The sequence below is a fragment of the Denticeps clupeoides genome, chromosome 6 (genome assembly GCF_900700375.1).
Source record: "Denticeps clupeoides chromosome 6, fDenClu1.1, whole genome shotgun sequence".
Classification (NCBI taxonomy): Eukaryota; Metazoa; Chordata; class Actinopteri; order Clupeiformes; family Denticipitidae; genus Denticeps; species Denticeps clupeoides.
Genome location: NC_041712.1, coordinates 14,585,209 through 14,611,354, shown reverse-complemented (window position 1 = coordinate 14,611,354; position 26,146 = coordinate 14,585,209). Strand labels below are relative to the sequence as shown.

Here is a 26,146-nt window from a genome sequence, read left to right as displayed (position 1 = left end):
GGTGACTGACTGGGCGGAGTTGGACCTGTGCAACTAAAACGCGCGCCGCTGCAATCCGACCCTGTCTTGCATCACAAATTAGCCCGCACCACCTGTAAAGAGCGCAATGCTATATAACCCGGTCCCGCGGGGAGACGGAAACGACTCGGCCTTTATCGAAGAGCGGACCGGTGTCGCGCGTTCCACGCAGCGCTGAACGGTAGGTCCCGCGCGTCGGACGCCCGAAGGTGCTCCGGGTGCCGCTCGGGCGCGGCGTTTTTACCGCGAACGTGGGAAGAAATGGGGGTTTTGTTGGCCTTTTTCACGAACGCACGCGGTTGCGATTAGCGAGTCGTGACCTGTTCACGGCGAGCCGACCGCGCACATGGAGGGAGCGACTCCATGCGAGTTCCTGCTGAACGTGGGGATGTGGTTTACAGTACGGGGTCTCCCCGGTTTAAAGCGGACTCGCACGCTTTTTTTTTCTACTTTCAAAACTTCTTTCACAATTTTCCCCTTCCTTCTTGTGAAAACCTGTCGTAAATTGGAAAAAGAAGAAGAAAAAAACTCGTGAATAATGTTGCGTGAATAATATGAAGTTGCAGCGTGTCCTGCTGCAGCAGCGCTGCTGTACAGACGGAGAACATGAAGATGAATCGGCGAGGGCTCGATGGCCTTACCTGCGTTTACCAGTCGCGTTGATAAAAAAAAAAAAAAAAAAAAGTAAAAAAGCTTCCATGCCGTCGTTCTGCCTCAGATGCAACGTTGTGGGAACGTTCTGTTCCGGTTCCTCAGCGTTGTTACAGCAGCCTGAACTCCTCCCGCAGCGTCGAAAGTTAAAACGGACGCATTCGTACGACCAATTTGGCCATAAATGTCCGTCTTGTGGGGAATAATAAGGATTTTTGGAGCGGTTTTAATCACAACCGGCCACTGATAACGGGGTGAATTAAACTTTTCTTTTTTCTGCAGTTCAGTTTGTGGAAAAACCAAACTATATCGTCCATGTTGGTCTTCCAGCCCGACAACAGTAAACGCTGCTGCTTTTTCAGCGCATTAATACCATTAACCCCCCGATAATGTACAGTGTTTTGGGGAACCTGCGTTTACAGGTGGCTTCTGCGACATTCCGAGCTGATTTCCAGTGAAAGGTGGCACTTTTCACTTCAAGCCTGCAGTAAGTTGATGTGGAAGATTGTCAGGTTCTTCGTTTCTTTACCACTCAATGTTCCTCTAAATATCAATGTAATTAGTTGTCAGAATGGAAATATATATTAATCCCTGCTCCCAGTGTAGCTGCTGTTTGGGAAAGTTGCCGCTGGCCTCACTGATGTCAGCTTGGCACCACTCCACACGTCTCCTCCACCCTCCCTATCAAACTCGCTCACCCTCTTTTTATCACATGACATTTAGTTTATTTATATTCTTTTTTTTTTTTTTCTTTTTTCTCCCTCTCCAGCCCTGTTTAAATGACTATTTTTCGCAGTGATGCTCTTCCCAGACCACGCAGTGCTGGTGACCCGTAAAAACCCCGGCCAAGGCCTTGTGGATGCTTGTTCTGTTTGGACCTGACGTGTTCACCTCTTTTGCTCAGTACTGTTTATTTTTGGAATAATGTTGGATATGTATATATCCCATGAAATATCCCTAAGATATAAAATAAAAATCCAAATTTTAGTATCATTTATCATTAAACCTAGCAGTGTAAACTGTAACCTTTACACATGAAGGTTGATTCATCTTTAGAAGAAAGGTTGTGTTGCATTATATATATATATATATATATATATATATATATATATATATATATATATATATTTTTGGAAAGTCCATCCTAAAATATATCACGTCTATCAATTATGAATTATCAGCTTGTATGAGTTGCCTTCATCCATTCTAGTGAGTCATCTGCTGTGTGCGCCAGTGTTTTGTTTATATTATTAGTACACATTTTAATATACATCAAGTCATTTGGGTTTCAACCACGGCCAGTTCTGGTCCGTTTTTGTTGATTTGATGCTATAAGGGCGAGCAGTGGGTCGACTTTGTACCTCGTGATTGTTTTAAAACAAGCCAACCTGTGTTGTCGACCCCTCGTGGGTATTTTTTTTTTTTTCCTTCTTTAGCCGTAAAAGTGCCCTCTGTCCCCGGCTCCCTGAAGTATGCATTCTTTCATCACTGGCTCCTTGCTCGGACAGAGGCATTTTTGTTGCATCTGTTATGTTTTGGGACACTTTTTCTTAAATGTCTAAATGCCCTGAACATCAGGGCGTTTGCTTATTTTTCTTGTACTTTCAGAGCGTAGCGTACTGAAGTAAAGCAGGGGTCATGAGCTATGAGGATAAGGCCCAAGTGTCGCTCCTGAGGTAAACCGTCTCGGACCCAACTTCCATTTACTTGTTTGCTACTGTGCAAGAGATGGATCAGAAAAATTCCCCCTTTCCTCTCGGAGACCTCATGACCTTCTGATATGTGCCTAATGATGTAGCATAACAGTGTCATGTACGTTGCGTCGCTCCAGGTCCCTTTAACATGCCCAAATCAAATCAGGCATTGATTTGCTCTGAATGGGCCTTTTTTGACTGTCGCCTTGTTTTCTGCTTATTGCATTACCCATTTCCCTGGCAGGCTGTAAACTGGAGCTTTATTTGTGTCCAGTCTGAGCAGTTTGCAGGCGGCAAAGCAGCTTTACCGTGAGCGTAAACCTACAAGTGCATCATTGATAGGCTGTGCCTTTAGCAAACAGGCTGTGCGCGCATAAGACTTTTGTTCAGGGAAGGAGGGGGGGGACATGTGCGTGAAATCACTTCAAATATTTTGCGTGCCTTTTAAAACTGTACTCTGGTGTAGTAAAATCAAGAAAAGTCGGATTGAAAGTTAGCAAGACATTTACCTCATTTATCAGACGCCCTTGTCCAGAGTTACTTACAATCAGTAGTGACAGGGACAGTCCCCCTGGAGACACTCAGGGTCAAGTGACTTGTGTCCCTGAACAATTGTAGGATGGGGATTTGAACCTGTGACTTTGATCTTTTGGTTCTTAGGCGCGGTGTCTAATCCGTAAGGCTACTACCACCACTACAACTTTATATGTTGTCCGATTGAATACGCTTCATTCATTACCATGGCTGTTGGACCCATCAGACAGAGCGATTAAGAGCCCTGTGCTATAAAAGCATTTCACTGCATATAAAAGCATTTCACTGCATATCATACTATGTATGTGTCAAATAAAATTTGAATTTGATTTGATTTAATAGATGTTGTGCGTGAAGCTTGTGTAACTTCAAGGGCCTTCTCACGACTTGCTTAATTGCAGTGTATTTTTTCTTGTTCAAAAGTGTAATTGTTTTATAATTTAAAACAGAGTTTAAAAGAAAAAGGATCCCAAGCACTGTTGCCTGGTCTGATCGTTTCAAACTAAGGTGATAGTAGCCTAGTGGGTAAAACACTCGCCTATGAACCAGAAGACCCAGCTTCAATTCCATTGTGTCCCTGAGCAAGACACTTAACCCTAAGTTGCTCCAGGGGGGGACTGTCCCTGTAACTACTGATTGTAAGTGGCTATGGATAAAGGCGTCTGATAAATGCTGTAAATGTAAATTTAACTACAGCAAGTACTCAACATACTTATATTAGAAATAGACTTATCAATACCGGTTCTCAAATACAAAATCGCCCAGCCAGGCAACATTGCGCACAAGACCCTGTCTCCTCCCACCTCCTCTGGTTTCTGTCCCCTTAATAAGACTAGTTCACAGCACCGTCAGCAGACGTTCTCTGTTACAGTCTTTTCAGGACCACGTTCGCTACCAAACGTGCAGGCGATCAGCACAAGATTTCCGATTGACGAACGGGAGAATGACATTCCCGAACTCAACGTTCTGTAGAAATACTTTCATCATTTGCAGCTGGAGTTTGTGCTCTGCAGGTGAGAAATTGTCGGGTATGTTCAGGTGCTGGTCGTTTCCAGCCAAGGTAGTGACTCATTTTCAAGGGTAACCACACCTTCTTGTGACCAGTGTTTTAAAAAAGGAAAAAAAGATAAGTCAAGACAAGAATGGGCAGTGCTCAAATTTTGTAATGGAGCAAACCAGCAGGGGCACTAGACCTACAATGACGTTTAGCGTTTTTTGCAATTTTACGGGTGTGTGCATTACTGGCACTAGGCGGGGCATGAGAAAATGTAGAATTAAAAAAAAAAAAATTCTCCATTTCAATCCTGAACAATAAAAGACCTCTCTCTTGTTAGCTCTTGTTGGGTGTGCGGTTAAAGCAATGACTAACTACCCAACTGCACTGCCTTATGTGCAAGTGCACCCTTTGCCAAGGTTATAGTCCCAAGCCGAAATGTTAATTTCACACCAATATATAAAATAAATATTGATCACGGTTCTTAAGCGTATGGTAGAAAACGTGAATGCCAGCGAAGATTGGCTGTATTGGTATGGGATTCTCACATGGTGTGGAAAGCAGCAGTATTTTTATAAAGTGAGTGGAAGGATGAGTAGAAAGAAAAAGAAATCATTCATTTTTAAATGATTACTAACAGATTTGTTGTAACCTTTTTCACTGACCGACTGTATGCATCACCGATGTCCATTTATGATTGTCCCAAAAGCGTTGAATTATGATGAATGTTCATCTAGAGCTATTTATTTTTTTTATACAGACAAAGAAAAATCTGTATCTGATATGGGAACTAAATTAATAAAAACTACCCAATCAGATACTTTCTCTTTTGAGTCGATTTGAGCTGGCAGTGCGAAAGTGAGTCTTATTTGAGTCGGATATGGTGCTGTTTGTATGAAAATTAGCCTCTGGTAGTTCACAAGTTTTACTGTATTTGGTGCAGAGGAGCTCCGCTGCAGCTTGTGTCATTCGTGATATATGGCACAGGTGGCATGTGCTGGGCGTGAAGTGAGATCTGGTAATAACACAGTGTATCAAGCCTTTGATTGGCTACTATAATGCCACACCTTCGCTTTGCCCACCTGCTTTTTTTAGAAGGCGAGTGTGTAGAGCTTGTGTCTGCCCATGCGATATGCAGACCTCCCCCACCTCTCCTGGATTTTTCATGCGGTTCTGCCCTAACCCCAGTGTCAGATGATGCCATGTGCACTCTACCTTGCACAACCCCGCTTCCACTATGGAAGTATGGGGATTTATTTATAATGCCTGGCTTTTTTCCATGTCCTTGTTCACTGGACGATGGGACTTGCGTATTCAGGCTGCAATCAGGGCCTGTAAACCTTTTATGTATTTGTATTTTTTTTTTTTTTTTTGCATGCAAATGCATACCTTACTTTCACATTTGCAATTCCTTACATTTTTCAAAATTATATAGTAGGTGCAGTTGGTTTCTGCATGCAAGCAAATTTGCATTGCATAACAATCAAGACTCCTATAGATGCACGTATGGCTGATTACATAAGTTCTTGCCCAAGGGCTGCATGGTTTGTTGAGCTGAGTCATTAGCCACTGCAAAAAATGAAGGGGAAAATAGTGCTTTTTCTGTGTTAACATGCGCTAGTGACTGTTTCTGGGCTGAGTTGCAGGTACTGTAACCTTTGCTGTTGCTTTGTGTCTGCTCCCTCGGAGACGTTTGATGGCAGGATTTTTCTGCTGTGACTTCATTAGTTGCCGTTGACCCGAACGGAGCACTCGGTGGTTTGCAGTTTGAGGCATTTTGGTTGGGCGGGTAAACGGAAAGTCAACAATTTGAGGTGCCGCTGGAGTTTTCTCCTACAAGGGGTGTGTGTGTGTGTGTGTGTGAGTGAGTGTAAAATGAAACATCTTGATTCTATCCTGTGACCCGAGTGTGTTTGTACAAATTAAGCGGCGAAGAGAGGGTCATAACGTGGAAGTGCTGCACGCCCATCTCCGGGGCGGTTCGAACAGGCTCGCTCTCGCTTGCGCTTGTCGGTCTCCTGGAGAGCGCTGGCAGCTCTCGAAAGCCGCTCTGCGCTGCATCCAGCTGGACTGCAGTCTCCCCAATGATGACTTTCCAGACTTCATTTCAGCTTTCATGGTCGCCGTCAGTTGTCTGCTGCAGGGGTTTGGACACTGGTCATGTACAAGTTTTATTATTGTCGCCTGGTGCTGCCTAGCAACCTTGGACTTGAAGAGAATATGGGTTCATGAACTCTGTGAGGTCAGTCAGGATGTGACTGTGGCAGGTGTAGCCCACCATGCTAAGGGCATGGCGCTTGTGTCCTGCCTGCATTTGGGCTGCTGTGTTTGGCTGTGCTGTGGTGGGTAGAGGGCAGCGGATGATTGACAGCCCTGAGGTCTGGTGAGGTACTGCCACTGAAGCTGCCTGGAATAGCATAGCCATGTGATGCATCAGCTTTCTATTTGCAGGCTGGTTGTGGAAAAAAAAGAGGCCGGGCGGAAGGGTGGGGTCCAATGACGGGCCTTCATCTCTCTTTCTATTAGACGCCGTTCGGATGTTGATGTTCCATGGATACGACCCAGTGCTACATTACTTTCCTCGGCAGCAGATAAGGAGTGAATTGCAAGGGTCAACAACGTTCTTCCGATGTGGGGCTTTTCCAGCGTTTTTTTTTTAAAAGAATCGCCAAGACTCAATTCAGAATGCTGCCAGATCGAAGGAACAGGCTGAAACCGTTATCTGTAGAAATGCAGACAGACACGGAGCAGCGGATAATTAGGATTGGAAGTCTTGCCGAGTTTTCACTTTCATAAAAGCATAGTGTTTATTTCTGGTTGCCTGTATGTTGTATTATTGCCGTAATCTCTTTTTAATGAACTTCCGACGTTAATCATAAAATTAAGCAAGCCCAGCCAGAACCGGTAATCATCATACTTTTCCCGAGCCCTCTGCAAACGCACTCCGGATTCCGGGCAATGGATCAGATTCTGCTTCAGGTCGTGTTGTTACTAGGAGCGAGTACTGAGGTTTTAGGTGTGAAGATCTGTGTTGTGCGATTGGACCGTATTTACGGTCGGACATCTGATCTGGGGAGGAGCAGCGGGAGACACTTTTCACCTATGGAACTTTCCGCTGAGAGGTGGCATGATCGGAGGCTGCTTTCCAGCTGCACCGTTTTTTTGTCTTTATGCGTTTTGGGTCGTAGCCAAAATCCATCGTCTATGTCACACATGTCCGCCAGGGGACAGAAGTGCACCTCCAAAATTAGAGGGATAATCCCACACCCATTATGGATTTCTGAATGCATTATTCAATGCTGAAGGAAACAATTGCTACACTTTAAAACTGAAGACGGGAGCGTGTAATGGGATTTTTTTTTTTCTGCTTTGTCATTTGTCTATACATGGAGGCCACAGGTGGTTGTGCTTTGCATGCAGAGCCCTACCCAGTTTGTCCAGCTTTTTTGGTTTTAATCTTTATTTATTTTCCTGGGTTCAAGTTCCCTGTGGGTTTTTGTTTGTTTGTTTTGTTTCGTGTGTATATTACTAGGAATAACAATACCCTGATACCCTATGTTAGTTGCTATAACCCCTGCCATTATATCTTGTTTGTAATAATGTTAAACGTTCTTCATGTTATTATAGAAGTTTTCGATTGCGTAATGTTTGTGGTGTGGCACTCCCTATGGGTTGGGAACCCATGTCAACTCTAATGTAATAACCATTATTAAGATCACTTTAAATCTGATTAAAGGATTCTGGTACTAATGAAATAAATATGACATTGAGCAAAGAAAGTGGTAATGTGAGTTCATATAGTTTATTGCGTTTTGCAAACATTATGTATTTACATATTGCATATTGGAGCACTAAGGTTATGTTCATATGTTGAAGTAAAAAGTGGTCAGTGTTTGTCCTCAAAATGTCCTCTTTTTCTCACACTAGGTACCAGAGACGTGAGGAGTCAAATCCTGAGTGCCTTATTTGACTGATTATCGCTCACTCACACACAATCATGGCTCTGCAAAAACTGATGGGATTTGGGAAACAACTGCTGCGGGTGAAGGTGGTGAACTGCAGCTCAGAAGAGTCACGTCTGGCCCGCTGCCTCAACACCTTTGATTTGGTGGCACTGGGTGTTGGCAGCACGCTGGGCGCGGGCGTTTACGTGCTGGCCGGCGCAGTTGCCCGGGAGAACGCTGGACCTGCGATTGTTCTGTCTTTCCTCATCGCTGCCTTGGCTTCCGTCCTGGCCGGGTTGTGCTATGCCGAATTTGGAGCACGAGTTCCCAAGACTGGATCGGCCTACCTGTACAGCTATGTTACAGTGGGAGAGTTATGGGCGTTCATCACTGGCTGGAATCTGATCCTCTCCTATATCATTGGTAATAAGTGTAGCAAAAAGAATTTGTGATTTATCAGTGACAAAGTAGTCTTCGAGGACTAAAGTAGAACCCATTTGCAGTGATAATATTCTTGTATTATGTGAGTGTAGATCTACACTCACATAATACCCTGCTAATGCCCTGATAAGTCTCATCTAATCGCCTGTGAACCTCAGGAACCTCGAGTGTGGCCCGGGCGTGGAGCGCCACCTTTGACGAGCTGATTGGCAAACACATTGAGCACTTCTGCCGTCAATACATGAACATGAACGCTCCTGGTATACTTGCGGAGTACCCGGACATGTTCGCTGTGGTCATAATCCTCACCCTGACAGGTATAGCCTGAGTGGAGAAATACCTCAGTCAAATTTTCTTTTTTACTTTTGATGAAACCATTCCCTGGACCGAAATTGTTTTGCTTTGTTCAGGCCTGTTAGCTTTTGGTGTAAAGGAGTCAGCCATGGTGAACAAGGTCTTCACCTGCATCAACATCCTGGTGCTGCTCTTCATGGTCGTTTCAGGCCTGGTCAAGGGCACTCTGCAGAACTGGCACCTGGATCCCAGCAGCATACTGAACCTCACAAACTCTTCCAACAAGTAAGCAACTGTTTCCCTTTTTTTTTTTTTTTTTTTTTTGCTGTGTACTTATTGCTCATTTGTTCAAATGAAATTGTGATTATCCTTCACAATGCAAAGTAGTTTGACTGATCTTGTTTTGGCAATTGTTGTTAAGTAAACACCGTGAGGTAGAACTTAATGTTCTATGATCTAAAAATATACTGAAAAAGGCAGTTCCTCTCAGCCAATTACAATGGCAGAATGGTCATATGCCATATTGGCTCAAATATATAATTTACACTTTTTAACACTTGTTAAAAAACTTTATTTGCAATTGAATTTTTGGCTATGTTTTTCATTTGTTACATAGTCATATATAAAGTTTTTTTTTTGCTCCAAAATTTGAAAATGTTAGTTAACAGTTGTTCTGGTTTAATCAAATTTCTGGATTACATTGCCGTGTAATTCAAGGTTAAGGAGCACTGCTCTAGAACATTATTTATAAAAAAAAATAAATTATTGTTCATGAAAGGAAACACTTAGTCGATTCTTCTCTCTCTCTTTTTATGAAACAGCGAAACGAACCTCCTGCCCACCGAAGAGAGTATGGGAATGGGTGGCTTCATGCCCTTTGGCTTCTCAGGTGTCCTTTCGGGGGCCGCCACCTGCTTTTATGCATTTGTGGGCTTTGACTGCATCGCCACCACGGGTGAGAATCTGTATGGGATGGAATAGGATCAAAGACTTTAGCATCACAGCTACATCAAGGCCGTGTTAGCTTGTAGACATAGTCCGAACCTCTGACTTAGATTCCTGGCATAAATATTTATGCAGTGAGGCCATTTTGCTTGGGGATAGCCAATTTTGTATTTTTACTCCGTGTTCTGTTTACGCAGGTTCAAGGTCTGTGTGTGAAACAAAGGGACTGTTATTCATGAGCGTGTTGTGCCGCGAAAACTCTGTTGCCTGTTTCTTACTCCCCCGGTCCCACTCTTATGTATTTCATCATGGCCAACTCCCCCGTCCTCCTGCTCATGTCATTGGCCAGAGTATTCTGGTGTTGCCTCGACACGTTTCTGAGGCCAGAGATGGGAGGCGAGGGGGGGCGAGCCATAGAGGACGTCTGGTTCCCATGTTCTGGCCCCTTCATTCCAGCCCCCAGCCCCCCCCTCAAGTTCAGTGGGCAGGATCATACTAACCCTATACTGCTCTCCCTCCCCATTAATCTCGCCAAGGTCAAGAGAAGGCCTGTGTTCCAGAACCGACTCAAACAAGCTTTCTGATTGCCAAATGAAGGTTTTTACCCGGCATACAAGCATTTAATGTGTGAGGAAAGAAAATAACTCTCATTACTTATAATGTACGGGCTGTTCCTGGGGTGTTTTAATACGGAACTGAGGATTTGAACTATACCGTCAGTGTGTCATGTCTCTAATCATGGGAATATATAATTTATTTACTTATTCCCAAATTGGTGCACCTTTGAGGAAATTACGTCCTCACACACGTTATGTGTTTGTACTTAATCATACTGGATAACTGAGTAGATCATATCTCATTAAATATTTATACAGATTTTTTTCCCGTTGTTATTCTTCCATGGATTTGTTTATCTTTGTTGTTGTGGTTCCTTCTATTCAGGCGAGGAGGTGAAGAACCCCCAGAGAGCCATCCCCATTGGCATCGTGTCCTCCCTCCTCATTTGTTTTGTGGCATACTTTGGCGTGTCTGCAGCCCTCACCATGATGATGCCATACTACATGCTAGATAAGAACAGCCCCTTACCTGTGGCCTTCAAGTACGTGGGCTGGGAAGGGGCCACGTACGCTGTGGCAGTGGGCTCCCTCTGTGCTCTGTCAACTAGGTAAGTCCGCCGTGTGGACGAGGTGGGCATTTCATGGGGTTGCATGAGCGTGGGAGAGGTGGAGGAAAGGCGCATGTCAGTGCTTGAGTTATATTTAACAGAGGTTGTGCATACAAGCCTATTGCTAAAAATATATAATGTTTGACTGGGGGTTGTGGGCAATAAATCTTGTTTAACAGTAAATCAGACAGTACCTTGTACGGAATATGTAAAAGGGTCATCGTATATTTAATTTTAACTATGACTTTTTAAAATATGCAGTAAAGGCCAAACGTTTGGACACACCTTCTCGTTCAATGTGTTTTTTTCTTTATTTTCATGATAATTTACATTGGTAGATTCTCACTGAAGGCATCAAAACTATGAATGAAGATATGTAAAGGTGAAATAACTGAAAACGCGTTTTATATCCTAGTTTCTTCAAAACAGCCACCCTTTGATCAGATCACTGCTTTGCACACTCTTGGCATTCTCTCGTCACCTGAAACAGTCTTGAAGGAGTTCTCAGAGGGGTTTAGCACTTGTTGGCCCCTTTGCCTTCACCCAAACCATCTCGATTGGGTTCAGGTCCGGTGACTGTGGAGGCCAGGTCTCCACTTTTTGTTAAGTACTTAACTCCACATGTGTTCATTCATAGTTTTGATGCCTTCAGTGAGAATCTACCAATGTAAATGGTCAAATAAAGAAACAAAGTGTGTCCAAACCTTTGGCCTGTACTGTATATTTTTATTGCATTTTTAATTTTATGGCTCTTGAAGTCAATTATTTTACAGATTAAAGTGAATCCGATCATTGGGTCCTCCTGTCTGACTCTTCTGCATGAAAAATCTCATCCTAACAATATATACCTCACTGTTGTCTAGCACAGCGGTTCTCAAACATCACAGAACTCTGAATAATCATTAATAAATATGATATAAACTTTTATGTTGTAGACTGTATTAAACTCTTCCAAAATTATGGGGGATGCACCCCCTTATTTGAGAATCACTGCTCTAGCACATTTTGATTGTACTTGAAAAGACCAATGAAACCCACCTCAATATAATTTACATCTGATCTCAAATTTGTTTTGACTGAAAGACATTTTAAAAGTGCTGATATCTCTTTAAACTTTTTTTTTTTTTTTTTTTTTTTTGCTGGTTGTAGAGGGAAGCATCTCCTCCCTTTCCAAGTTGCAGATTGTAAGAATTATTTCTAATTGCAGAAGCTTAATCTAAAACCAAAGATCAGCATGTCACAAAAAAACCCCAAAGTGCTCATCTGTACTCTAATACAGTAGTACACAGGAGCTCCAACTGTTTGCGCTTATTTTTTTTAAATGTGTAGAACTCAGGCCTAGAGAGTGAGGTTTTTGAGGTCTAGAAAGATTTTGTGTGTGTGTGTTTGGATGTGGTTTACTGACATGCATGGCGTGGATATGTTCTCTCTATCTCCCGGGCTAGCCTGCTTGGTTCCATGTTCCCAATGCCTCGTGTCATCTGGGCCATGGCTGTGGACGGTCTGCTCTTCAAATATTTGTCTGAGATCAGCCCACGAACCAAAACCCCACTACCTGCTACTATAACGTCGGGCGTTGTGGCAGGTGAGGACTGGTCTCAAACCTACCAATGCAGACCGCTGCCTTCAGTCTTCCCCAGGATGTGTGGTGACAACACGCATGCGTCATTTTCACTGGCTAACAGGGGAAAGGTTTTTTACTTTTTATTTCATGGTGGATTCAGGGTCCTGTTCCTAACCACTCTCAATCATGGTCAACTTTTTTTTTTTTTTTTTTTTTGATTGAAACATTTTTTTGAAACACCCATCCCCTCCATTCTGTGCCTAGTCTCCTAGGCTCCATGTTTCCTCTCCCCCGTATAATCTTTGCCATGGCCCGAGACGGTCTGCTCTTCTCATTTCTGGCACGTGTGAGCAAGAGGAAGACGCCCATCATTTCCACCATGGCTGCCGGGGTCATGTCTGGTAAGCTCGGAAGCGAGCACTGAAATTAAAGGGGTCACAGGGTCATAACACAGCAGGGGAGGGTTTCATAAGCAATGACTTTGATTGGTTATCCAGTCTGGTAAATATAGAAAAATACACAGCCCCCTCCACCCTCCTACCTGTCATGAGCAGTCCAATATTAAAAAGATGTTAATGAAAAACATGAAAGATATGTAAAATTGTTATTGGTGTTATGAGTCAGATTAATAATTTTATTTTTATCTTTTTAGTATTCTGTAAAAAAAAAAAAAAAAAGTCTCATGGACATGATGTCATTTAAGTATCTAAATTTATTTGAGCTCTTTGCACTGAACCCCCATATCCACCAGGGCTTTAGAGTGCAACCTAATTTCACAATGGTTCTGACCAGCCATTCAAGGGGAAAAAATCCCTGTGGAGTTTATAGACACACATTGGGTTCATGTCGAGATTGTGATCAGAGATGGTGAAGGGTGGGTCCCTCCTCTGATTGGCCAGATATTCCTGTACGTTTGAACGTGCGCTCACTACAGTCAGACCAAGAGGTGAGTAGCCTGGACCTGTCAGATAGACAGAGTGCAGGTAGCCACGGATTAGAGCTTCAAGTCCCAAGCCCGTCAAGTACAGGTTTTTAAAAGCCTGAACCTAAAGTTATTGTGGCAACAGATCCCAACAATCTTGACTGTACCAACATGGTTTTTCCAACTTTTTCCACACAACATATTTTGCTTTCATAACAGCCAGAAGATCATTTCAGCACCTCAGCTTTCATTTTCATGCTAATTGAAATGAATCACTTGACACCCATGTAAATTGAAAGAACTTTAATGCTGAAAAAACAATGCATCTATAAAACATTACATAGAGTGATTTAATGTGCTGGTTTAGTGTCCTCTCTCCACACTGCCTTTCAGCCACATGCAGCAAACGGCTCGTTATTATCTGATGACAATCAAGTTCAAGCCCTTAAAACACTTCCACTTGATTTTCACATTTGCACATTTTATTTTTATTTCATTTAACTTGTTTGAATTTCAACTCTGTGAAGCGCTTTAAGCACCAACACATTTTCAGTAAGTTACCTTTCTTGTAGAATTGTGCTTCAAATGAATAACTTTGTTAACCAGATTGACTCGTAAATTATTAAATAACCATATTGCCTATATGCAAAGCAATTTAAAAAGAAAAAAAAAGCCAAGCTATTGAACTGCATTGTTAAAAACGATGTCATCGAAAACGTTGTGCTAGTACACTAGTATAACCAGTGAAAAAGTTAGTCTAGAGCCCTGACCACATACAAAACCCCCTAAAAGAAACATGTCTTAAGTTGAAAATCTCTCTCTGTTTGTGGTTCTAAAGGTTCCCTTCGCTCTTCCATTCTCCACAGCAATCATGGCCTTCCTGTTTGACCTGAAGGACCTGGTGGACCTCATGTCCATTGGTACACTGCTGGCCTACACACTAGTAGCTGCCTGTGTGTTGGTGCTGAGGTATGTGGTAGTGTAGCTGGGACAAATCAATTTTGGGTATCAGTGATACAAATGCCACACTTTGAACATTTGGGAGATTTAAATCATATAATTTTTATATTTATTTAGTTTACCCAAATTCCATAATAACATTGGCATAATTAGTAAATTACTGTCTTAGACATTGTGCCAAAAACATTTTTTTTTAATTCTTACTGTCTCCATTTTTTTTTTTTTTTTTTTTTTTTTTTTTTTTTAATGATCTATTATCGAATTATCTGTTCCAGTCCTTTTTTGACTGCTGGTCACTTGCCCTGTGTCTATTATTTAAACAGCACTGATACAGATAAGGTCTGTAACACTTCATTATTGCTTCTCATTTTTAGACCATATAACCAAGCTGGTTCAGACATACGGAAATTTGGACAAATGTTTTGCTCTCAGACTGTAGTTCTTGCAAGATCCAGACCTCTGAAGCAGCAGTGGACCCGTCCCACCTAATTATGAGGATTATGCATAACACATGAACAGCTTTCCATTAAAGGCCTGTGTATGTGGGTTTGGTTCAGGTACCAGACTGAGCAGCCTAGCGTGGTCTACCAGATGGCCAGTACCCAGGAGGAGCAGGATCTGACCGAATCCATTGCCGCCCCCAGCATAAGCATCCTCCCCGGGGTGGAGGAACGTTTCAGCCTCCAAAACCTGCTCTTCCCCGACAACACAGAGCCGTCCAACCTCTCCGGCTTCATCGTTAACATTTGCGCCAGTCTGCTGGGTAAGCGAATACTCTGTGTCTTTCTGAATAGAACCATGTAAATAATGAATACTGCACTAGAAGATGAATAAGTGAGCATATCATTCCATTATTAGTTTCCATCACCATCCATCCCTGGATCACACAATGGGGAAATCACAGAGAATCCCATGATTCGATGCATCTATACATTGTCAACAAAGAAGAAAAAAAAAAAAGATAATCATAAATCACTGCATTATATTAAACAATATGCTAAAATGTCCTATGTAGTTTAACTTTTGGGAGAAAATGGCCTTTTTCTGCAATAAAATGCAGGTTTAAGCATTCATCTTCCTATCACAATCATTAATATATCATGTTACACTGTCATTTTGTTCTTAAACATCTTTAATGTTCCTCTTCGTTCTTTTGCAGGATTGCTGATCCTGGTATTCAGTATTCTGGCTGTGCAGGGAGAAGCAGCGACGTGGACCACGGCCACCCTTGCCATTCTGGCCACAATCTGCCTCGCTCTCACTCTGATCATATGGCGTCAGCCAGAGAACAAAACCAAGCTGTCCTTCAAGGTCCGTAACTGTTGCCCTTGATTTTTGCCTGTTTTTATTTACATCTCCCCACGCTGACTCCTCCCACCCAACATAGCGCTTCTCGGACTTCTCTTCTCTTGGCAGGTTCCCCTGCTGCCTTTCATTCCAGTTGTCAGCATGTTTGTGAACGTGTACTTGATGATGCAGCTGGACAGAGGCACATGGATTCGCTTCACAGTCTGGATGGCTATAGGTGTGTTGTTGTTGTGTTTTTTTTTTTGTTTTTTTTTTTTTTTTTTCATGAAACATAGTTTATAATAATAAAAAATTCAGGTGTTTGCAGTAATACATTTTATACTTCTTGTGTTCACTCAGGCTTTTTGATATATTTTGGCTATGGCATATGGCACAGTTCAGAAGCTGCCCTGGCCCGCTCCAGCCATGATGAAGAACTCAGTATCTATAAGCCCATGTCAGTGATCAATGGAGAAGCCATGTCTCCAGAAAAAGAAGCCTTCCTTGGCAATGGCATCAGTGCTAGAGGGGAAGATGAAGGAGATCTTTTGGAGTCCTAAAGGCTTCCTGAAGAATGTTGATCTTTCAATGACCTTTTTAAAATGGCCACCCTGTAGTATTTTAAGAACGAGAACTCTCCCCTCCGTTGCCAAAAGGGAAACCCAGACAGCGCGGTGTGTGACTGCCTTAGTCGTTTGCCTTTAGGGAGGAAGAACTTGAGCTCTTATCAGTGTTGCAGGCCACTGCCTGGTCATCGAGTGTGTTGTGGTGGCTGATCCAGTTTGTTAGCCTGCATACTTGTATTTCCAAGAAACCAAAAAAACAAAAACAAAGGCGCAGGACTTATTTCTAGGGGTTTCAAAAGTGGGCATTGCTAATACGTTGCTTATTAGCATGTAGTGGCTTTTTTTTTTTTTTTTTTTAGATTGGAAATTTTAACTAAAAAAATTAAAAAGTGCTAAATTTAACATTTTTTTTTAAATATTAGCCTTTTTGAACCCTTGATATGTGCATTCCAGAATTTGATCTGTGTAGTATTACCTGAGTTACCATCTGTGCCTGCCAACATCTTTGCAAAGGTCTTTTCATAGCATCTTTAAAGTCTGGCTTCTCATTATACAGTATGCTGGAATAAACATCATTTCTACAAGCCAAATTGTACCACAAACTAGAACAGGTACTAGATAGACATTTAAATATGCTGTCCTGCCTGATATTAGCCCCATCTGGAGGCTTGATGCAGCAGTGGAACCTGTACCCGGTTGGATGGTAGAAGCCACAGTGCTGGAAACTGTGTCTCATTGCACAGCTATGCAGACATAAACTGAACCCAAGGGGCCTTGCTTTTAACAGAGTGATGTCGTTTATGTTTAATAATGTTTTATTGGCATGCTGTTAGTCTTCCGTTCACATCTTCAAATGTCAAGCTTTTTTGTGCCATCATGTACCCTGAACGTCCATAGATGTTTAATTAAAACGCCTTACCCTGGAGGTACGAATTTCAAAGCATACACGATAGTCACACAGTCCTACAAATGATTTTATTGCAAATATAAGTATAGTGATATTTTTCTTTTTTTGGGTAATGTTGCCCCCATTCAACGGCATATGAATGTGCTATGAGTAATCTGATATTAAAGACAATCAGTATTCATTATATAACATACTTTTACATTTTCTGGTGGTGAATTATACTTCTTATATACCACAGAGTGTTTTAGGTTTTTGTGTGGCAGTAGGCAGACACGTTTATAACATATTTGTCAGTGTTCATGAATATGTGGCCGTGGTACCTTTTTCTCTTTGTGAGGCCATTGTTCATTGTTTTCTTTCAGGCTGCACTATCATTAACTTCTTTATCTACTAAATAGAGAGAAATGTAGTTTTATGGCATGATTTGTTCTATGCATCCTTTTGTCATTTTTCTCTGTCAATTGGACAGGTCCTGCTGTCCTGAAAGCATGCCAACTTCTGTGAAATATAATAATCATACAATGCAGGGCACTTTTTAAGCTCAAGTAAGCCATTTTTAAAAACTGACATGCAGCACCTCTCCATTTAAACGTGCTTCAATATAATGTGCCATGTGCCAAATTTTTTTTTTTTTTAAAGTATTGGTTAAGGGGCCGCATTACAAAGACCAAATTAATGGGTCAGATTTCAATAATCTTTAGTATTGCTCTGATCATATTGATCATGTAATAAGCATGATGAGAAATGACTTGGTTGTTTTTAATAAGTGCTCTGTTAAATTTTTGCTCACCTCCTGGCCGTGTGGTGGCTTGGCCATCTTGATCACCCACCTACTTATTTTGTCCCACAAGGCTACGAAATCTGGAGGGCATATTAAAATGTTATATTTATATGATGTGCAACAATTGAAAAAGATAGCAGTTTTTAGTTATTAAACGCCTCTGTATGAATAACACTGTTCTTCTGTCTGGAATGTTATCCATCTCTTGAAATGGGCTTCAGGAGTTTTTTCAAAACATCACTGAACCCTTGCAGATGACCCTGTGCTTCTGCTTGAGTGATCATTTTAATCATTAGTTTTCCATTTTGTAAGAAATGTGTTCATTTAATTATGTGGTGCAGGTATCGTTTGTGTCTGTTTTTATACTGTTTACTACGCTGACTAATAGCTCGTAATTTCTACAGAGTAGAGCCCGGACAGATTAGTAACTATAAAACAATAAGGATTAAACAGAAATATAGTGAACAATTATCCCCATGGACTGAATGCTTTTCATGTTGTTTTGTCACTTATTTGTTTGTGTATTTTCTTTCTCAAAAATGGGTTCATATGTTACATGTTATTGTGTTTGTGTCCAGTGCGGGACAATTAATAAAATGTGCACCATTATACTGAGACCAAAATCTCTTTTTTTTTTTTTTTTGCCTTTATTTTCTGCTCTGCACCACATGCACCCGGGATATGACTGCCTCCGAAGAATGATGCAGGTATTGTGATCAGCAGTAGGTGGGTTAAGCGCCCCTGCTGGAGCAAACCATCCACCCATCCAGCGACCCCTCGCTGCAGTACCCGCTCTCGGGCAGCAGGGGGCGCTCCGGACCTGCGTGTTGGGAGCCGCCGTGTCAGGGACTGGAGGCTGTGGAGGAGAGCAGCGTCGTTCCTGCCTCTCCGCCCACGTCGGAGTACAACGTGGATCTTTAGCCGCCCTGGAGAACAGTCTGGAGCTGCGTTCCTTCGCCTCTCTTTCCTCCAGTCCTGCTGCTGTGAGGTGAGCGGTTTCCGCCTTTTTATTGCGTTTCGAGGGACGACGAGGTGTCGCAGGTGCGACAGTTTTAACATGCCGCAGTAATCGGTACAGATCTGTAAATAGTCGCTCTCCGTATAGGATGTTTCTGACGACACCCTGGTGTAATATGGTAACGCAGGTACGTGCTCAGGTGTGAAGTGAGCCAGCTATCGTTGGAAAACGTTCTGAAAACGTTAATCGTGATTTGCATAACGTTCACGTGCATTACATGTATTTCTGGAAAGTTTTTATTCTAATTGCCAGCATCGTTTCCGGTCTATATAGATGCTTGAACCTCAGATAACACTGCAGGTTATACTGTAAAGCCTGGTTATATTGTATGTCCAACCATTACATAGAACTATTGTTCACGTTCAAGTGTGAACACGTGACACTACTAGGACATGGACAGACTGGACATACAGAAACAGATTTAGCTACCTTGGGTCCTTAGGGGAGCTTCAATAACCTTAAAGATGCACACTGGGAGGACGGCAGGACTTAGGTCTATTTGTTGGGTGAGCGGATCAACAAACCTATAAACGGCATGGACTGGACAATTCCCGTTCTTCTTGCTTGAGTTGACAGATAGATGCGGAAGATGGAGAATCTGAACAATGAGTCGAGCTTCTTGGATTTCATGATGTCGGAGTCAGGCGCCATAAATCTAATGTCAGTAGCGAATGGGTTGGAATGGGGTTGTGGATAAAATGGGGTACGAGCTTGAGGAACGTTGGGATCCTTCTGCTTGGGTTCTTCTAGAGAAGAGAGGAGATTAGTCGTGCTTTACCCCCCCAGTCTGGCCTGTGGTTCACCTCTCTATCAATAGAATGGTGCTGTGATGGATGTGCTAAAGAGAACAACACAATCACACTGCAACACAAGGCTGGATTTAGCCACCATGGCTCATTGCCAGTTTGTATTTTTTCCAATATTCCCATGCAGCGGAATCTGCTCTTTATCTGAGATCCTGTGAATTCTATTTTTGAAACATCAATGTAATGCTTTCTACGTACATCTGTCTTGGAGTTGAAGTATTACCCAGTTATTTGTCACCCTGCTTCCTCACACTCTAAGTGGTGTGAGCAAAGTTTCCAGATACGTGATTGTTTCAACCCTCGGTTGTCCATAAATGTGCTTAAATGCACACAAAACTGCCAATATTCGTATTTACCTACATACAGTACAGGCCAAAAGTTTGGACACACCTTCTCATTCAATGAGTTTTCTTTATTTCCATGACCATTTACATTGTTAAATGATGAACACATGTAGAGTTATGTACTTAACAAAAAGTGGAGACCTGGCCTCCACAGTCACCGGACCTGAACCCAATCCAGATGGTTTGGGGTGATCTGGACCGCAGAGTGAAGGCAAAGGGGCCAACAAGTGCTAAACACCTCTGGGAACTCCTTCAAGACTGTTGGAAAAGCATTTCAGGTGACGACCTCTTGAAGCTCATTGAGAGAATGTCAAGAGTGTTCAAAGCAGTAATCAGAGCAAAGGGCGGCGGTTTTGAAGAAACTAGAATATAAAACATGTTTTCAGTTATTTCACCTTTTTTTTAAGCACACTCATAGTTTTGATGCATTCAGTGAGAATCTACCAATGTAAATGGCCATGAAAATAAAGAAGATATTTATTCACCATTAATTACAGGTTTATTCCACATGGAACAATTTAGGTTTGATTTATGATTGACCTCCGCCTACAACCAGGGTTCCGGCATGTTGGCTAGATCATGTAATGGCTTGAGCTTTCAGGATTGTTCCATATAAAACATTTTTAATGCTTGCTGCGGCTGTAGTTCTTCCTCAACAGCTTGACAAGGCTGCATGGTGCACATTATTAAAGTTGTTGTGTAAAGAGTTGTGTAAAGAGTTTGTAGAGCAGAGGAAGTCAACTGCAGAGAGTCATATGGAGGTCTTATTCACGAGTTGCCGGTTTGAACGTTACATTCATTCTCCCCAGGGTGGATAGAGCTGCCCAGCATTTCTTTGTGTCAGGCCTTTGTTGTGTCATGTCAAGATCTATTTCGTTCCACTGCAACGCATTTGCCAATGCTGAGAGTTTACTCGTACAGAAGTAGGCCTCACAAAACACATCTAAATACTATTTAATTTGTGCTTCTGTGCAGAAATGTTTATGAAATGTCATAAATATGTGATGCAGCATGGTACATCAGATAAGCAACATGCATTGAGAATTTGTAGCGCTGTCAATTAATGTACATAATATATAACTGATTCTGTGCCGATATTTTGTGGTTTCCAAACATCATAGTAATGATATTCGATGCATTAGATAAAGACATGCATGGTTCCATGTAAAGATAATCCAATTTATTTAAGCGCAACCAGATATTTGGAGTTCAAAGTTGTTGTTTTTTTACGGTTTCTTCTTTTTTCAGTCAGAAAATGGAAAATTTGAAAACGTGAATAATAATTATATTGTTAGTCTTATACTGGGTGGAGTCCTGAGAAGACAGCACCCCATTTTACATCACACACCGTTTCACCCACACAAATTTATGCCTAACTTCTCATATACAGACACACCCCCATAGCAACTAGGATACCAATCAGCCGACATTTCGTCAGCACCTAGGTGGGTCTTGGGAGAAAATATCACTACAGCATTAGTTGGGGTCCAGAAGAAATTTAGTATGTATTTCTGATCCTCTTAATTAAAATTGGATAATAATTACATAATGGCCAAACCAGGAAATTAGATTTTTAAAATGTCCCTTTGTGATAAAAACTGAACTGTAAAGTGGATTGGCATCTTTGATTTGTTTTATTCTTTGCCTATCCTACTGCCTTCTCATTAGCTCTTGCCACACCTCCGCAATAAAAACGCAGCCAGTGATTAACTGATTGCTTAAAGCCTCTCAAAGCATTTCCAGTGGCATGACTGCCATCCTCCCACCTTTTACCATTGATTTTGTCCTTCAAAATGACCTTGATGTTCACCCTCTTCTGTGGAAATCCTGGCAAATGCAGCAGTTGCAGTCAAGGGACTCCAAGCTGCACAGATGATCCATTGTACAGGCTTTCCACCAGCAGCCATTACCACCCACACATAAGCTGTTCTGTTTTCCCGTCCCTGGGAAGTCACTTAATGTCGCCAAACTGTGAGCGAAGGCCGTTGTTTTCTGCCATGCTTGTCTTGGCAAAAACATCAGACTGATCCTATGGGGAAAAATATAGAAGTCACCCCTTAGCTAGCGGGCACTACTTCCCTTAAAGGTGTGTCACCTCTCATTCACCCCTCTATACTTCACCCGTCTGCTTCGTTGATTGGCCAAGTTCATGATGTGCTTTAAGTATTCATGAGTAGTTTTCCTTCATCTTGATTTTCAGGTCAGTGTTTCACCGAGATTCAGGGCACCGCTGAAATGGTGTTGGGCCTTCCAGTGTTTTAGGTACTATGAATCTGGGTGAAATAATGACCTGGATCTCAAGAAGATTTCCCATGAAGATTTGGGAAATGTATAACCTTTACATATTAAGCGTGTGGATTGGCAGATCTCATTAGGTTCAATACTATCCTATTTGGTATATAGTGTCCAATCTTTTCACTTCCCCCATTACCGCTATGACCAGCATTTAAAAAAACAGTAGCTTAGACATATTTTATACAGTAAGAAATGTTATTCCTAGTATTTTTTTTCTAATTTGAATATTATTTATTATACACTGACATCCACTGTCAGTCATAGCAAGTGAATATTTTAACTAAACTGCTCTGAGGATATTAATATGTACACTATATTGAAATACACAGCAGTTGTGAATATTAACTCTGAGTCTTCTGCTCAACATTCCATTAGAGTTTGAGCACCAGTGCCAAACATGTACATGCACCATAGTTTTGAGAACCAAGGTTGTAGACCATTGGTCACTTCTACAGTTCTGCTATGATTTATAATACTGAATCATCATATTGGTTAATTTTGCTTAGGTCTAGCCAAACTAGCCAGATGGGCGGGGCTACAATCTTGCTACAACTATAATATGTTATATAAAAGCCAAATGTATGATCAATAGGGATGTAATGAAAGTCATTGTGAGAAAAAAACTGTCCACAAAAATTACACTAGCATTATAACCACGTGACAGTCTATACGTGATTCATGGGACATTTTGATAATACAAGTAACTTTATCCGCATAACAAGTGGTCAGAACTATGAACAAATGTTCCACATTATATGGACAATTAAAAGTGTAAATATTACCCATTTTTTTTTTTAGCATTTAGGTTTCGCCATATATTGTTTTTTTGTCTTCTCATGCCTTCATGTTATCAGATACAGGCTTTATGAGGTTGAAAACGTGCTTTTTCATTGTCATGCCTACCGTCTGTATTTTTGCCTTCCGTCTCAGCATCAGTTCTCATTAATGTGATGCGAGCACATTCTCCTCATTTCCTTCTCCCATCACATGCTCACTCTCCCCCATCTCATTCCTTTGTGTGTGTGGGGACATAGGGCAGCCCCTCCTGCTAATTAATCACCACGCTGTCGTCATCACAACCAATCGAGGGGTGTCTGCCACCGTAGAGGCTAGAAGAGAGGAAAGCTCTTTTAATGAAGAGGTCACTAACAGCCCCTTCCCCCACATACACATCTGCTGAGATGTTTTTCTGATAGATAAATTATCATTGGAAATGATCATTAATGTTTCAATTATGCAGATGGAGTCATTCTGGCCAACAGATGAGATGTTTGCTCTCTGGAAATCTCTAATTGAATTTCCTAAGAGAGAATGGTGTGAACGGTCAGAAAAGAACCCACAGTCCTTCCCCTTTCATAATTATAGTGTAATATTCTATATTATTCTACTCATTGTTCATATATTCAGATACTGTGCTCTGTTGAGTGTATTTACCTGAAAATTGATAAATAGCTGCTACGTGCTATTGCGTATGCAAAGGAAATGTTCCTTGTTCCACCAAGATGAATCTTTTGTAGGTGTCTGCTTACAGCTTCATGCGGTAAAGCCTCTGAGAAATGTCTATGGTTGATGTATTGTTTTAATATTGTATGCATATGGTGAGGGTCTCATTGCAACAATTTTTTCTGTACGTCTGCACTAAATGCATTTCTGATATATATATTTTTTTCACAATCAATGCATTAACATGCAGCAATAAAAATTAAATGATTGTCTAAAGGAGATCGATTTTGCAAGAAGGGTCCTGGAGATATATATACATATAAAGAGAAGGAAGCTGGGAATGAGAGAAAGGAAGAAAATGAGCTCACTAGAAACATGGACGGACTTCAATAAATCTGCCCTGTTATTGGCTGAGGCCTGTCACCCCGGTCCCTCGGGCTGCATGGGGGAAGTGTTAACCCTCGCAGGGAAAACCTTGTGGGAGCTCGTGGAAAGCTTTCCAGGAAGATTGGACACTTTCAGCATGAGCCAACCAAGGAAGTGTTTAAATTTTAAATAAACCAGTTTACTGTAACACCTTCACAGTGGGTCAGCATGTGAGCCTGTAGCAAACTCCAACACACACACACACAATACCTCCACATACATGTTTCTGTGGCTTGTATTAATTTACCTAATTATTGTTATTATGGAACAAATAACAACAGATTGCCTGGTATTCCATAATTTCTTGTGCAGTACTGATATAAATTCTGGTGTTTATGGTACACCATGTGGCAGCGTGACAACGTGAGTGATTTTTTTTTTTTTTTTTTTTTTGGAAACTCGTAATTGCCTGCTGTAGCCTGTGCAAAAAAGGCACCAAAATGCATATCCGAGGTAGGTATGGCTTAATTAATTATTCATAATCTAGACATCATATGCTGCATTAATTAGTGATGAAAGTTGCATTAATGGACCTTCCCAGAGAAAAAAAAGTCACCCTTCCCCAGTGAAGATCTTTTTTTTATTTTGCTAGACATTAATATGGTAAAAGTTATGCACTAAATCATCACACCTCTACCGCCAGAAGTGCTCCGACAGGCATCTTATCATCGTTCCACAACTGTTTAGGTGTGGTTGTGTCTTGTTCTGAATTAGGACACGTAATGGGGAACGATCAGTCCTACAGAAGCAGATAAAGGTCTGGCGTGGAACAGAATTTCTGCGGCTTTTGTCACAACACTGTGGTGTCAGCCTCTCTCACGGGAAGAGTTTGTGTTCGGTAATCTCCGTCTGGATCAGAATCTCAATTCTCCACTGGAACGGAATGTGGCCACTGATTAGGGGACCTTAACTGACATTAGAATGGCGTGTGTGTGTGTGTATGTGTGAGAGAGAGAGAAATGAGGTACCAGGACAAAGGAGCACATGGAAAGGGGTGGGGGTTTAGGGTCTAGGGGGTTTGCAGATGGAGTCATTTGTGGGAGGAGAGGGGGAAGAAATGAAAGTGTGACTGCATGTAGGTGTGGGGGAGGCAGACTGGAGATGTGCAGAATGGATGCGGGCTACAGACTCACCTTTGTCCATGCTTGAAGCAAGACTGTCCCACTGACCCGTTTGCCTGCGAGGAAGGCGATCCGTCCCGGACAGATCAGGCAAGGTGCTGCAGGGAGGAGAGGAGGGGTAGGGAGACCGCAGAGTTGGGGCATGGTCCCGCCTTTGTTCCATTTTTCATGACCAGGGTGGTGATGCAGGGATTAATTAGGGTGTCAGAGGAGACAGACATGTCAGAATGGAGAAGAAGACAGGGCACGGGGGGGAGACGCTTGGAAACGCAGAAGCCCCTCAGTCAAACACAGACTTGCTTTCCTCCAGAAATATGTCATTAGGTGCCACAGCTGTGGAAAGAGCATCCCGCCGTGAATTGTGTCAGGCTGGTGTGTCTGATCAGTATGTGTCTGGTGCTGTGTGCGCGTGTTGGCTAATGTTGCATGCGTGAAGGAGGGGGTGTGTGCCTTAATGTCTGCTCCCCTGATTTACCGCACGTGTGGCGCTGTGGCTGTTGGGGAAGGTGGTGAGGAACCCTGAAGAGATACGGCGAAGAACACGGGAGGAAAAACAAACAAAGCCTGAATGTGTGTGTGTGTGTGTGTGTGTGTGGATGTTGTGGGTAAATGGCTTTTCTATTCTTAAAAGTGTTGGGCTTGACAGAAGCGAGTCTCCTTTTGTTTGTGTTAAAATGCGTGTGTACAGCATGTTTGTGTGTGTGTGAATGTCTGTCTGTGTGGGTGTGTGTGTGTTCGTGCTCATGCTCCCTCGGTACCAAGTTCCATTTGCATCTTCTGTGTGCGAAGTGGTGACGAGAGCTTTATGATGCTATAGCATCTCTGTAGGTTTCATTGCTTTGTTTTGCCATGTTCCCAGTTCCACTGCACATTTGCTAAAGGAGACAGGAGTGTGTGTGTGTGTGTGTGTACAGATAGCAGCTGTCTGAAATTGTATTTTCCGTTATCACTGACATGCTTTTATATGTATGCATTTATGGCATTTATCAGACTCCCTTATCCAGAGCGACTTACAATCAGTAGTTA

At 42.1% G+C, this 26,146-nt stretch overlaps 2 protein-coding genes across 6 annotated transcripts in view; both read left to right on the top strand.

Moving 5' to 3' along the window:
- The first annotated feature begins 21 nt into the window (after positions 1-21).
- slc7a1a (solute carrier family 7 member 1a) lies at positions 22-16,330 on the top strand. Of its 4 annotated transcripts, none has more exons than XM_028982497.1 (12): positions 22-199; positions 7,819-8,258; positions 8,435-8,593; positions 8,687-8,855; positions 9,392-9,525; positions 10,458-10,680; positions 12,126-12,265; positions 14,033-14,135; positions 14,684-14,889; positions 15,286-15,437; positions 15,543-15,651; positions 15,774-16,330. In XM_028982497.1, exons 2-12 carry the CDS (start codon positions 7,889-7,891, stop codon positions 15,971-15,973), a joined length of 1,965 nt encoding a protein of 654 aa, XP_028838330.1. In that variant the 5' UTR covers positions 22-199; positions 7,819-7,888; the 3' UTR covers positions 15,974-16,330. The 4 variants fall into 4 exon arrangements, with proteins under 4 accessions (XP_028838330.1, XP_028838333.1, XP_028838332.1 ...); XM_028982500.1 differs by lacking the exon at positions 12,126-12,265 and adding an exon at positions 12,509-12,645 and having other exon boundaries at positions 23-199; XM_028982499.1 differs by lacking the exon at positions 22-199 and adding an exon at positions 1,088-1,156.
- Positions 16,331-18,528: 2,198 nt separating this feature from the next.
- Positions 18,529-26,146, top strand: part of mtus2a (microtubule associated tumor suppressor candidate 2a) — a 54,650-nt gene continuing 47,032 nt past the window's right edge. For both annotated transcript variants that reach the window (XM_028984896.1, XM_028984895.1), the window contains exon 1: positions 18,529-18,655. The gene's annotated coding sequence lies outside the window, so the exon portion shown is untranslated. The remainder of the gene's footprint in view (positions 18,656-26,146) is intronic.